At 39.6% G+C, this 13690-nt stretch overlaps 1 protein-coding gene and 2 long non-coding RNA genes across 4 annotated transcripts in view; 1 reads left to right on the plus strand and 2 right to left on the minus strand.

The window, feature by feature from the left end:
• Positions 1–2625, minus strand: part of LOC141497349 (uncharacterized) — a 33725-nt gene extending 31100 nt beyond the window's left edge. Inside the window, exon 1 of the long non-coding RNA XR_012471302.1 lies at positions 2135–2625. This is a non-coding gene — a long non-coding RNA (uncharacterized LOC141497349). The remainder of the gene's footprint in view (positions 1–2134) is intronic.
• Positions 2626–3065: 440 nt separating this feature from the next.
• PAIP1 (poly(A) binding protein interacting protein 1) overlaps positions 3066–13690 on the plus strand; it is a 32412-nt gene continuing 21787 nt past the window's right edge. The window contains exons 1-3 of one of the 2 annotated variants that reach the window (XM_074206245.1): positions 3066–3450; positions 3927–4090; positions 7367–7555. In XM_074206245.1, coding sequence (XP_074062346.1) covers positions 3177–3450; positions 3927–4090; positions 7367–7555 — 627 coding nt within the window. In that variant the 5' untranslated portion in view covers positions 3066–3176. The remainder of the gene's footprint in view (positions 3451–3926; positions 4091–7366; positions 7556–13690) is intronic. The other variant, XM_074206246.1, reaches the window with a different exon arrangement.
• LOC141501866 (uncharacterized) overlaps positions 3596–13690 on the minus strand; it is a 45970-nt gene continuing 35875 nt past the window's right edge. Inside the window, exon 3 of the long non-coding RNA XR_012472323.1 lies at positions 3596–4188. This is a non-coding gene — a long non-coding RNA (uncharacterized LOC141501866). The remainder of the gene's footprint in view (positions 4189–13690) is intronic.

Consider the following 13690-nt stretch of genomic DNA (forward strand, 5'->3'; position numbering starts at 1 on the left):
TGGAATTTATCCTTTTGCTGGACTTTGTTGGTACTCTATTTGTTTTGAAAGCTTTCCACAAGCTTCCCCTAAACTTTGTATTACCAAGTAAAAGGGAATCCCTTTCCAAATTTTGCCAGCCCAACAAACTGGCTTTCTGTGCTTCACTGGCTATCTCCTATGGCTGGAATTCACTCCCTCTTGATGGCCTCTTATAACTCTTTGCACTTCTCAGTCAGTTGTGCAGATGTGGTAGGAAATCATCTACTAAAGCCTTCCTGCTCCTTTTTTTTTATAATCAAACCTAATACATAATTACTAATGTCTTCTTAATCTTTTTCAAATAAAAGCACCACCTGTGAACTTTTTTCTTTGGAATCATTCTGAGTTTTGTGGGGGGGGGGGGGGTTTGGTCCCTGTGCCATGAAAATTCAGTCACTCTAGCATAAAAATTATTTTCTATGTAGTGAGTAAATCTAGGTAACTGTTCTCAATTTCATCCTCATAAAAATCATTATTGCTTCCTCAGTAAAGTGCTTAGGTAGTAGAACTCAAATGTTTTTCTGCCATTGTCAATAAAAATAAAACAAAAATTCTTGCAGAGACATTCCATTTCACATCTGCTTGCTATTTTCCTAGTTTTACCTACAAATTCTCTAGGAAGTATCTGGTTTAGTCAGATCTTAGTGCTGCTCTTAGACTTCTGTGTTCTTTCAGGGTTAAAGGTTTTTTGTCTTAGAATATAAGTAGATGATCTTACGCAATTTTCTTGAATGTTGGGAATTTGTTTCAATGGCAAAAAAACCCCTAAAACAATGTATACCCATATGATAGTAATTCTTTGATTAGTATGATTGAGAAAATAAATATATGACAAAAAGTTATTGCAAATTCAGTAGTTCCTTTAAATGAATTTGTATTTTTAATCATAATAAAACATGTACATATATTGGAAAAATTCATATTATTCAACTCATAATTCAGCTTATAGAGCAATGATTAATATGATAGTGCTTGGTGCATATAAAAATTCAGACATCTTACAATAATCTTATGGGACCTTGACTTTCAGGTTAGAAATCTAGTCTAGCTAGCTCTCTTACTTTATAGATGAAGCCACTAAGCCCCAAGGAAATTGAAACGACCCACTTAGTATTATATAAGTAATTAGTGGTATAGAATCTGTCTGGGAAGGGACTTTAGTGACCATATTACCCAAACCCAACTCAAATAAGAACTCCCTTTACAATATACCAACTGCTGCTTATAGACCTCCAATCTATATTTCACCATTTTTCTGCTCTCTTTAACCCTTGAGATTCAGATCTTTTGTTCATCTAAATGAATTTTATTATTTTAAATAACTTCATAGAAGTACTGCAGAAAATCTTGATCTTTTTCGAATAGAAGCATCATCTGTGATCTTTTTTATTTTTTGGAATCATTCTGGGATTTTTTTGGAACCTGGTTACCAAGAAAATCTTGTTACTATAGCATAAAAATTACTCCTAATATTCAAGAAAAATATTTATCTGGTTATTAATTTAGGTAATACAGCCATTTTATCATTATTAGTACATCTGAATCACAAGTATTGAATAATCCTTTATGTCATTATTTCCTTAAAGTGGTTTAAATTAAATTTCCTTTTCTGTTATTTCTTCTAGATTTTGTTATTGCTATGTAGAAATGCTAATAGACTTTTAGAACAATGCCTAAGAATGGTAGGAAACAAAAAAAAACTCCTTATTTCTGTTTTTCTTGGAAAAAATTCTGTTTCCCCATTTTAAGGTTTTTGTAAATTTACAAAGGCAAGTAGGAGTGTGGTTGGAAGGTCTTTTCACATGGGGCTCAAAGTTTCCTAAGCATCAGGGCTCTAACCTCCAATCATTAATCCTGTTACTTTGCCCTTAAAACACAGGGTCTGAGGATAGGTGGTGCAGTGGATAGAGCACCAGCCCTGGAGTCAGGAAGACCTGAGTTCAAATCTTAACTCTGACACTTAATAATGACCTAGCTGTGTGGCCTTGGGCAAGTCCCTTAACCCCATTGCCTTGCAAAAAAACCCTAAAAACAAAAAAAAATGAAGGACAAGGGATAGCTAGGTGGGACAGTGGATAGGCCACCATCCTGGCCTCAGACACTTAATACTTACCTGGCTGTGTGTGACCTTGGATAAGTCACAACTCCATTGCCTCGCAAAAAACTTCTAAAAAATTTCGAAGAGCCCCCAAAACACAGGGTCTCCCAACAAAGATCGCCAGGGCAGCAACGGGGCAACAAGAAGGAAAACTCACGGCTCCTGCTCCGTGTCTGGCCTGCAGCAGCCTCACATCCGAGCGCCCCGGCACCCGCTACGCGCGGGCACACAGCGTCTGCCCGTCCTTCCCCAAGAGGGCCGGGCCCGGCTCACGTCCTCCCAGTCACGGGGGCCCCGAGGCCGGGCATCGGGACCGCGGGGGGCCCCGCGGCGGGGCGCCGGCCGGGACAGAGGCGGCACGCCGCCGCTCATTTGGCCGGCCGTGGCCGCGGGCGTGTGGGCTGGCTCTGGCAGCGCCGCCGCCGGGCTCGGCTCCGGACTGGGGCGCTCCCGGGGCCCCGGGGCGAGCAGCCTCCCCGCCGCGGGGCCGCGGGGCGTCTCTGGGCCCGATGCCCGGGGCCGCACGGGGTCCGGCGCGGAGGGCGGCGCCCAGGCAGCGGGCCGCCCCGCCGCGGGGCAGCCTTTTCTCCCCGCCCCCGCCCGCAGCCCGCCGAGCGCCGCCTCCCGGGGCCCCGAGACTCTCGGGCACGGCCTCGGGCTGAGGGCGGCCCCGGCGTGGCGCGGGGCAGGGCCCGGGCTCCCCCGCAGGCGGCGCCTCGGGCCGGGCCGAGACTGAAGGAGGCGGGGCCGCGCCGCGGGGGCCGCGCCTCGTCCCCTCCCACCCGCGGGGGGCGGGGCTCCGGCGGGGGCGGGGCTCCGGCGGGGGCGGGGCGCACACGGCGCCGCAGCCTCCGCGCCCGGCCGGCCCCGTCCCCGCCCCTGCGCCCCCCCCTCTCCCTCCAGGAGGCCGGGGGGCGGGGCGGGCCGCGCGGGGGGGGGGGGGCCTCGCGGAGCGCGCAGCGCCGCAGCCCGGGCTCCCGCCCTCTTCCCCGCTCGGCCCCACCCTCCTCCCTCCCGGAGCGGCGGCGGCGGCGGCGGCGGCGGCCGGAGGAGGAGCATGTCGGACGGTTTCGACCGGGCCCCAGGTGCTGGTCGGGGCCAGGGCCGGGGCCGGGGCCGAGGAGGCGGAGGGGGCGGGCCCGAGGGCGTCGGTTTCCGCGGCGGAGGCGGCGGCGGCGGCGGCGGGACCGCGGGGTCTGGCGAGCGGCCGCGTCCGCAGCAGCCTCCGCCCCCCGAGCCGCTGAGGCCGCCCAAGACGTCCCCTCCGCCCGGGGCCCTGCCCGAACTCCCGGCCGCCCCCGACCGGCCGCCCTCGGGCGGGCCTCCCGCAGGTACTCAGCGGCCGGTGGCAGCCTCGGCCCTTTCCCTGCCCTCCTCCCCCTCCTCCCCCGTGCGCCTCGCCCGGGCCCGGCGGCTCCCCTTCCCGAGCGCCCCGGGCCGCGGCCCCCCGACAGGGCTGCTTCTCGATGACTTTGTCCGGCCGGAGCCGGGGAGGGCGGGCGGCGGGCGGGCGCCTTTGTGCCGCGGGGCCGGGCTCGGAGCGCGCCCGCCCCGAGGGAGGGGAGCAGGGCCCCCGCTTTTGGAAGCGGCTCCGGGACCGGCCTTCCTTGCGGCCCCCCGCGGCCTCGGGCCCCTGCCCGGAGCGGCTCGGCCGCGCGGCCGCGCTCCGGGGCTCGCGCCTCCCCCGGAGGAAGGGCCGCGCTTGGGGCCGCGCCGCGCTAACTTTTCACCCGAGGCTCCTCCGCGGTCCCGGGGAAAGCCGGCCCACAGGCGGCCGGAGTTAACCCCTTGCTCGGTTCTTTCTTAGAACACCCGAAGCCCACCAGAGCTCCACCTGGTTCTCAGGATAAAGTCTCCCCGCGCACCTCGGCCATGGCCAAGCCCCAGGTGGTCGTAGCACCTGTGCTCATGTCGAAGCTCTCTGTCAATGCCCCAGAGTTTTATCCGTCGGGTTACAATTCTAACTACAGAGTAAGTATCGGCATGCTTCCGAGGCTGGGCAGCTTCTCACGTGTGGCCTCAGACACTTCACGCCTGTGAACATTTGATTTCGGTATACACGCAGGTTACTGCAAAGGAAAGAAAGAATGGATTTTTAAAATCATATGTGTGATATGTAAAATATTTCAGGGTTAAATTTCTAGGGGGTAGTGTTAAGTGCAAATTTCTACTATCCTTCATATTTTCTAAAACTTCTAACGGTTCACTTCTTCTGAAATATAATTAAGGACCTCTTCAAAACCTCTATTTCAGAAGAAGTGAACCGTTAGAAGTTTTAGAAAATATGAAGGATAGTAGAAATTCAGTATGTCATTACATCTCTTGGTAACTATTATATACAAAAAGCAAAATGTTTTAGCACTGGAGCTCTTCCTTTAAACAAATTATGTGGCTGATATTTTGACTAATTTGATGATCTTTAATGACCCTGTGACTAACCAAAATTTAAAATAGGGCTTTAAAAGCCCTCCAATGGATGCATTTTAAGTATAAACACAATTCAAATATAGCATTTTTAGTAACACAATAAATGAAAAATGTGTGGAAGAAATGTGATACTTGAATTTTATCTTTTTCATTTGTATCAAGATAAAAAAATGCAAAAACTGCAGTCATCTAGGATTTGTAGGTATTAGAAACAGTACTATTTATAGTAATATAAATACTATACTATATGTTTATATATAGTAACATAAATACTGTTTATAAAAAGAAATTTACAATCTCAAAACAGCTTTTAGTTAAAGAGGAATGAGAAGAAATTTATTCAATGCATAGGTTAAAGAATGGTTGATCCCATCTCCTGGCCATTTCACTTAGTAGCTATGTATCCTTTAAGTTTACAGAGCTTCTGTTTTCACATCTGTAAAATGCAATACCTATTTCAAAAGCAGCAAAGCAATTTGGAAGTCTTAAAAAGTTCTCTATAAAGTATAAATTGTAATTATGTTCATTCTTAGATTATAGAATTAGGATTAATTTGTTGATTCAGAAAAATTCTTATGTTGAAGACACCTTGAAAAAAAGTTGAAGTGGTAAAAGAAAATAAGTCTAGGGAGACAAAGAATACAAACTAATCTGTCCTAGAGGATTTGAAAGTGGAAGCTAGTCTCTGAGTAAGTATAGTACAAGTGAGAGTAGACACATAAAGACTTTGCTGAAATTAATTGTGCCACAAAATACAAAGGAAGCTATTGAAGGGTTATGAGAGTCATTCCTTACAAGAGAAATGGGTGAATTTCTCCTCTAAAAGTTGACTCTTTCCCATAATGTTCATTTTTACTCACTACTTAGCAGAAAAATAGTAATTATGGAACTGAACCAGAAGCTAGGAACACTTGGGTTCATATTCTGCCTTTGACAGATGCCACTTAACCTCTCAATATTCTAGGTGGTGTCATTCAAATAAAACCACAAATTAATTTATCTTTGCTGTATTTTTATTGTTAAACATTTTCCAATTGTATTTTAATCTGGTTCACACCTTAAATTTAACACCACTGCTCTTGACAGCCCTGTAAGATTGCAAGTTGCAGCAAAAATGCTGGCCTTTGTTGGTAAAGGAATTTTATTTGTAATATGTTTTGATTGATATTGCTACCTTAACATGATTGGTCATAGCACAGATGACTCCCAAGGTATGGCACTGTAGGTATGCCCAGTTAGCCAGGGCATCACCAGCTCTGAAATATGTGAAGTTTTTGCTACTACAAAGTGAATTTGTAATTAAAAACTACATACAAGGGGCAGCTTGGTGGCTCAGTGGATAGAGGACTGGCCCTGGAGTCAGGAGTACCTGAGTTCAAATCTGACCTGATACACTTAATAATTACCTAGCTGTGTGGCCTTGGGCAAGCCCATTTAACTCCATTTACCTTGCAAAAAAAAATACATACAGAGTAAGTTTTATCACTCAATTACATTTGACTTTAAAGCATTGCTCAATCTCTTCCAGACCCTAGAATTAACAACTGTTAGAATTGTAAGGGAGTTTTAGGATCATTTAATCTAATCTCATTTTTCAGATGGAGCAGCAGGGGAGTCCAAGTTACTTGCTCAGAGACTACTATAATCTGATTTTGGAAGGGATCATTTTTTTTACTTGCTAATTCACTCTTATTTGCCCCACAGTCTTGTTTTGCAACCATATCAAAGCCTCAACTTCAAATAGTTTTTTAGCTACCTAAACCTGACTTAATCTGCCTTGTTTTGATTACAGAAATTCCTGAACTAGGAGGTTTTTCTGGTGTATGTGCCTGAATGTGCTGTTAGAATCTTTTCAAACTTTTAACTAACTAGTGCAGGCAATCTCATGCCATCCTTTCAAACCAGAAGTTCTTTAACCTGGTGAAACCATCTTCTTTTCCCTCCAGCCCCAAATGACTAAAATGACTAATTTTGGGGGTGAATCACTGTATCCTGGCACTGTTTGCCATTGTTTGCTCCTTAATAATGACACTACTGTAAAGATGAATTTGGAAAAGGTTCCTATATTTTGCTACATCTGATTAGTTGATAGTAGATTGTAGATCTGATTATTTCTTCTTTGAAAGTTATTTAATTTGTAAGTTAAATATATCTGGATTTGGATGCTAATTGCTTATGTCCCAGTTGTTTTAAGATTAAATGAGGATGGATTGTTGCTAACCTATTCAGAAGACACCTTGTGGAAGACTTATGTATTTTTAAGAATGGGAACCTTAATGTTTAAGGACTTTAAAAATAATTTTCTACTAGTATTTTTTAAATTAATTTGCCCCTCCTATTCCTACCCTCCATTGAGGAATGTTTACTGGATTTAGTTTTTATTTTTAAATACCTTAATCTCAAAGTTCATAATCAGGCAAAACATTTTCTTACAATAATATGTCTGAAAATTTGTGTCCCTTTCTATATTTTAATTTTGTTGCTCTTTTTTCAGGAGGTGAGTGATTTGTTTGATCTTCATTCTTTTGGATTTAGGATTTATCAATTTGTTTATCAAAATTCTCAAGTCTTTGAAAATAGTTTTTCCCTATAATGTTACTATCATATAAATTGTTTCCTATTTAATTTCACTTAGCTGTGCATCATTTTATAAAGAACTTCCCATTTTCCACAGAAATCATGTATTTCATAATTCCTAATGACACTATAATATTCCATTACAGTAATATAACACAGTTTTTCCAGCAGTTCCCCTAATCTGTGGCTTGCATTGGCAGAGGGATTATCTAAAATTTCATTGTTTGTATGGTTATCTTACAGGATTCTTCCTATGAAGATGGATGTGATAGTTTTCCTACTCTTACAGAATATGTACAGGAGTTTTTGAATCATCTTACAGAACAGCCAGGAAGTTTTGAAACTGAAATTGATCAGTTTGCAGACACTCTTAATGGCTGGGTCACTACTGATGAAGCTTTACAAGAGCTTGTGGAACTCATCTACCAACAGGTATGTGCAAGATTTTCTTTGGTATCATTTTATCTTTTAAATATAGCTTCCTTGGAGCCCAGAGGGAATAGGTAATATCCAGTGCTTGAGAGGCTTAAGCTGTAGCCTATCCTTATGTCTCCTTTTTATGCTTCTGGTATTGCATTAAATCACATTAAGCAGAGGATTCTTCCTATCTCCCTCCTTTTTATTATAGGGTTTAGAAGTAAATAATATCCCTTTACTTTTTTTCCTTCTTTGGCCTAGAGAGTGAAAGAACATGCAGGAACAGTATTTGGAGAAAACAATTTAAATATGATGGTCTCTGACCTCATGAACCTGAAAATCATTACCATTTCCTCCTCCTTTTTCTCCTGTTTCCCTTGTGAGCAATAGATAGGGAATTCAATAAAAGTCATAGAATAGTTTCAAGTTTCTACAGAGTATTTTTTAATTAAAAAAATGGTCATTTTATAATCAATGTCCTTAATCTCTTTCTGCAATAAAGTGATATTCAGAAACTTTTCAATTTATTTAGTTGAACTAAATATTACAATTGGGCAGTGTGATATAATGGAACAGTGCTGAATTTAAAGTGATACAACCAAAATGAAATACTGGCTTTTCAATATATTATGTGATCTTGGGTATGTTACTTAATCCCTCTGGGCCTTCATTTTCTCATTTGTGAAATAAGGGGATTAGAATTGTTCTAGTTCTAAACTTGGAACCTCTATGCTCTTAATGTTTTCCCATTTAGCCCCAAGTTTGTTAGGCAGCTAGGTGAGAGAGTAAACAGATCATTGGACTTAAGAGTCAGGGAGAAGAATTAAGTTCAATTCCCATCCCAGACATTTAACTAATTGTGTTACCTATTTAAGTCACTTAATCACTATCTGCCTCAATTTCTGTAGCTGTAAAAGCAAGATAATATTAGGGCCTACCTAACATGTCATTGTGAGACTCAAAAGTACCATCTATAAATGACTGTAAACTTTAACGTGCTTTATAAATGCTAGTTCATATAATAAGGCTTCTATGATTTTTAAGATATACTTTTGCTCAAAATGGTCATAATATGAACAGAAAATTTACATTTTCTTTTGCTTTTATTTTTCTACATATTGGCATAGATCTTTCCATATCAGTGGAAATAATATTTGACGATTACTGGAGCTGGTTAACTTGGCTAATAAGACTAATAGACTAATGGATCAGAGTTTGAATGTGATTCTTGTATAGTACTATAGTTAGCTTGAGAGAATTTAACAGGCATCGAATTCACCCTTAATTAGCCAGGAATCTTGTAAATGGATGTAGTGAGTCATAGGGAATTGAGTGAAAGAGAATAGAAACTTCATTTCATTCCATCATGTCTACTAAAAAAAAAGCTTAGGCTTCAAAGACTGCTGATAATGGATTTTTGTATGTGGAAAACACAATTTTGGAAGATTACAATCTAATTAAAGCCCTAATCCACATTGTTATGTCCCCATTATTTATTTATTTGTTTTATTATCTTCATCACAATACCCAGGAGCTTTTTAGCAAGCATATTAATTAAAGACCTTAAGGAAAGTAGAGGAAGGGGGAAAAAATCCAAAATACTTCCCATGGTTTTTTTTTTAATTGCCAAAGTTTTGGTTTCTTTTTGATGAAAAAATGAATCTTTTAAAATGTTTTCTGTTGTGTTAGCCTATTAGAATTTATTTCCTGGAGCAGCTAGGTGGCACAATGGATAGAGTACCGGCCCTGGAGTCAGGAGTACCTGAATTCAAATCCAGCCTTAGACATGTACTAATTACCTGGCTGTGTGGCCTTGGACAAGCCACTTAACCCCATTTGCCTTGAAAAAAAAAACAAAACCTAAATTTTAAACCTAAAATTTTAAAAAACCTAAAATTTTAAAAAAAGAATTTATTTCTTTACTAAGTATTTTCAGGGATTCTGTTCAAGTCAAGTTATATTTCTAACTTTGTGTCATGGAGTCAGCATATAATGATAAAATCAGTGTCTTTTTAGATTTTGAGGGATTTTCAGATTTGTGGATTATTTTATCTTCTTTTGCTTACTTTAAAAAAATCTATTAAACTTTATTTTTAATTATCCAGGATTTATATTTCCTCTGTGATACACAAGGAAAGAAAAAACCCTAAACTCTTAGAAATAAGCAAAAAAATTCCCCATATTAGCCCTGTCTAAAGATGTATACCCAGTTTCCTTATTCCTTATGAAGCTATAACATTTGCCTTGAATGAATTTATTATCTACTAGGGAAAATAAGACCAGATACAAATAACTAGTCCAAATAAAAATGAGTTTCATTTAGTTATTTAACCAATTACATGGAGAGATAATTTTCAGCATTCGTTTTTGTAAAATGGTTCTCCTACCCATCTTTTCCTCTCCCTTTCTTAGGATAGCACATAATCTGACACACGTTATACATGTACAGTCTTGTTACACATATTTCTATATTAGTCATGCTGTGAAAAAAAGAATCAAAAAGGGAAAAATCAAGAGAAAGTAAAAGCAAAAACAGTTAAAAAGAAGATATGTTTTGATTTGCAATCAGATTCTATATTCTTTCTCTGGATGTGGATAGTATTTTCCATTGCAGGTCTTTAGAATCATCTTTGATCACTGTATTGTTGAGAAAGGAGCTAAGTCCATCATAGTTAATTTTTGCATAGTGTTGCTAAAAATGAGTTTTGTGGTGTTTTTGTTTTTGAAAACTTGCAAGAGATAAAAATATGTTGGGTCACATAAAACTTGTTTAAAAAGACCATTTTCCCCCTAGTTTTTAACTTTTTACCATTGGGCCTTATAGATGAAATAATATAATAGTAAAAGCATGGTGAAATTAAAAAACATAATTGTATTTAAGGCTAGTGGGGGACAACAGAAGTGCTTACTGTCAGTCTTTTATTTATTTTAAATTTTTAGAAAAGTTTTTTTGAGATTTGGTTTCCCAATCTTACCTAGACTGAAAGTGTAGCAGCCACATACTGCTAATCAGCATAGAAACACAGAACTCCTCTGTTTTTGCTCTAAACTGGTTCAGCCCTTTTTTTAGCAACTTGGTAGTCCTTCTCTGAGGCTCACCATATTGATATCAACTCTCAAGCCGACAACCAATTAGCTTTAGCTCACTATTTCCCTAGCTTAATTTATCTGTCAACCTTAGTGGAGATTACAGGTATGTACTTCCAACTCTCTTAACCCTCTTCTCCCTCATTCCAAAATAGTGAAACCTTTTCCAAAAGGTTTCAATATGACTTTTAAGTTTTAAATATGAAAATATTAATGAAATGGAGGAAAATTGGGTCAAGAAATAAATAGCATGTCTATATTTCTATGGCAAGAATTTTTGGATCCATTTTCCTGGTACACATTTGGAATTCCTGGTAGTATTCCTCAGAAAGATTTGCTCAGAGAAATCAGCTCTTTTATCTGATATTTTAATATCAAAGGATTGAAAGATAGAAAAACACTAAATGAAATAAAGGAATCAAAACTTAGTCCCTGTTTGTTTAAATATTTGGTCAGGAAGTCCTGAGATCAAATCCCTCATCAAACATTTACTACCTATGTGAACCTAGACAGATCACTTTTAGGTCTCAGTTATCCTCATCTGCAAAATGAAGATAATAGCATCTGCTCCCCAGGTTTGTTAACAGAGGATCAAATAAGTGCTTGGAAAAAAACCTTAAAGCAATATATATGTAATATATATAGTTTAACTTTTATGAGACTATGTTTGTAGAGGCAGTTTTTCAGATCCTAGTGGAGGAGTGTTCTTTTTTGATTACCTTGAGCTAGATCCATGAATATTTCAAAAATTAAATTTAAATTTTATGTAAAAAAAGCACTTAAAATTTTGTAGGAACATTCTGATGTAAAATATGTAGCATCTTGCTAACAGAAATTTCTGAAGATGTTACTTGACTGCAGTAGTTTGCAGAGTGCTAGTAGCATTAGAAGTCTTTATATACATAAACAAGTAATCTAAAGTACTAATTTAAACTTACAGTGTCTTTTCAGATGCTCTGAGAGGTAGTTGTTGCAAGTAGTAGAATTACCCTTGTATAGATGAAGAAGCAGTGACTTGACTGCAATCATATAATGTAGAGCTAGAACTAAGACACAGGTCTATGATAAAAAATCAAGGGTTATTTTTCCTCTCTTTCACCATCTAGCAGTACTAGTGAGAGATGAACCATTTTTTTTTACTTTCTCATCACAAAAACTTTTAAGCGACCTAAATAAGTAAAGAAAAAAAGTTGGAGGTTGGGGTGGGGTGAAATGATGATGATCATCATCATCATTATGATCATCATCATCATCATCATAATATAGTAAGAGATGTGATACAGTGTTGTGTAAAGAGTTCCAGATTTGTAGTTTAGAATATGAGTTCAAATCTCAGCTTTCCTACTTATTTACTTACAGCAGTTTTTATAGCTACAACATAGAGTTAGACTAGAACAGGAGTTCTTAAACATTTTTTTTTGTCATGGATTGTCCCCTTTTGTCAGTCTGGTGAAGCCTATGCACTGTGAATGTTGTTAAATGAATAAAGTAAATACATAGAATTATAAAAGGAATGTAATTATATTGAAATGGTTGTGGTGGGTTTTTTTTGTTCATGATCATAGGTTATGAATCCCCTATACTGATGATCTCCAAGTTTGCACTTCTTACACCAATATTCTGTCATGTCACAAGCTTTCCAAATTGATAAATATTGATTGAGTGCTTTGTATGTTGCTAGACTCTTGGATGACTTATGATTTGTTGAGAACAGGCAACAGAAAAACTCTTTCTAAAGAAAATTAACCTATCAGATACAGAGCAATGCATTGACCCTAGGTCAGCCTATAGAGTTCAATGATTGATAGCCACTGTACCTCAAACAAAGAACAAGAAGCTATTGGCTTAATTTTTTTTGAAGTAGTGAAGGGAAAAGAAAGGAAGTCTTCCGTGATGATCCAGTGTTCAAGACATAATCATAGAAAATAGCACCTGTGGAGATGGAGCTTGGCAACTGTTTCATCAGGTTCCATAGCCACATTTATTAGAAATGAAGTTTTTGACTCCAAAGTCTTTGACACTATCAAATGGTTCAATTTTAGAAACTGATGGAATTTTTATCAATGAAATTGGCAATATTGTTTTGCCCCACTGCTGCACCCTAAGGACCGTTAAACTTTTCCATCTGACTTAACAGTTGAAAGCTTCCATGTGTTCTCTCCCCCATTAGAGGGGAGCTCCTTGAAAGACTGTCTTACTTTTTTTCCCTTGTATTCCCAGCACTTAGGATGATACTTTTTGCATGGAGTGGTGCTTAATAAAAGTTTCTTTTATAGATTCACAACATTGAAGGTTAATGAGAAAGATAACTAAATCATGCTTTTTTATGTTATTTCCCCTTTAAAAATTTGTTCTTTTTAGTATCACTGTTAGGGCAACTGGTGGTAAAATATACACAGATCTCACAAAATACCTTCAATGGATGGATACTGACATCATTTTATTGGTATTATGGCCTCTAGTAATAGATCTTAGTAGGAGAGATACTCTTATTTTACTGTTACTCTGCCAACTAGAGGAGGAACTGTATGTGTAGCCAAAAATAGACTTGTCAGTGATTTCACTTTAGCTTTACAAAGCTAGATCTAAGGTTCTGTTGAATGTGGTTACCAAAATTGTGGCAGTTATTAAATTAAGTGCTGATGTGATGAGTAAATAAAAGAATAAAAAACTATTAAGTACTTACTGTGGTCCAAGTACTGTGCTAAGCATTAGGGATACATAGGAAAAAACTCGAGAAGTAACACAATTTGCAATCGAAGAGAACAAGCTGACACTGTCCACTTTCCTTGACAGAAGGAAGAGTTTGGAATTTCCTTACAGCAGTAATAAAATGGCTTGCTTAAGTAACTATAGATTAATTTCTGAATCCAATAGATAGGAAGGCAAACTTTTTCTTTACTAAAAGTTGAATCAGTCCTAAATCTCATTTTATTTTATTTCAATTCTCTTACCCATCAACAAGAAACAGTCCCGTTCCCCCCCACCACCATTTTTTAGTATGTATTTATGCATGGTCTTTAACAGTTTCCAAACAAAATTCCAAAGGATCTCAATAAATTG

Source organism: Macrotis lagotis, chromosome X, assembly GCF_037893015.1.
Source record: "Macrotis lagotis isolate mMagLag1 chromosome X, bilby.v1.9.chrom.fasta, whole genome shotgun sequence".
Taxonomy (NCBI): domain Eukaryota; kingdom Metazoa; phylum Chordata; class Mammalia; order Peramelemorphia; family Peramelidae; genus Macrotis; species Macrotis lagotis.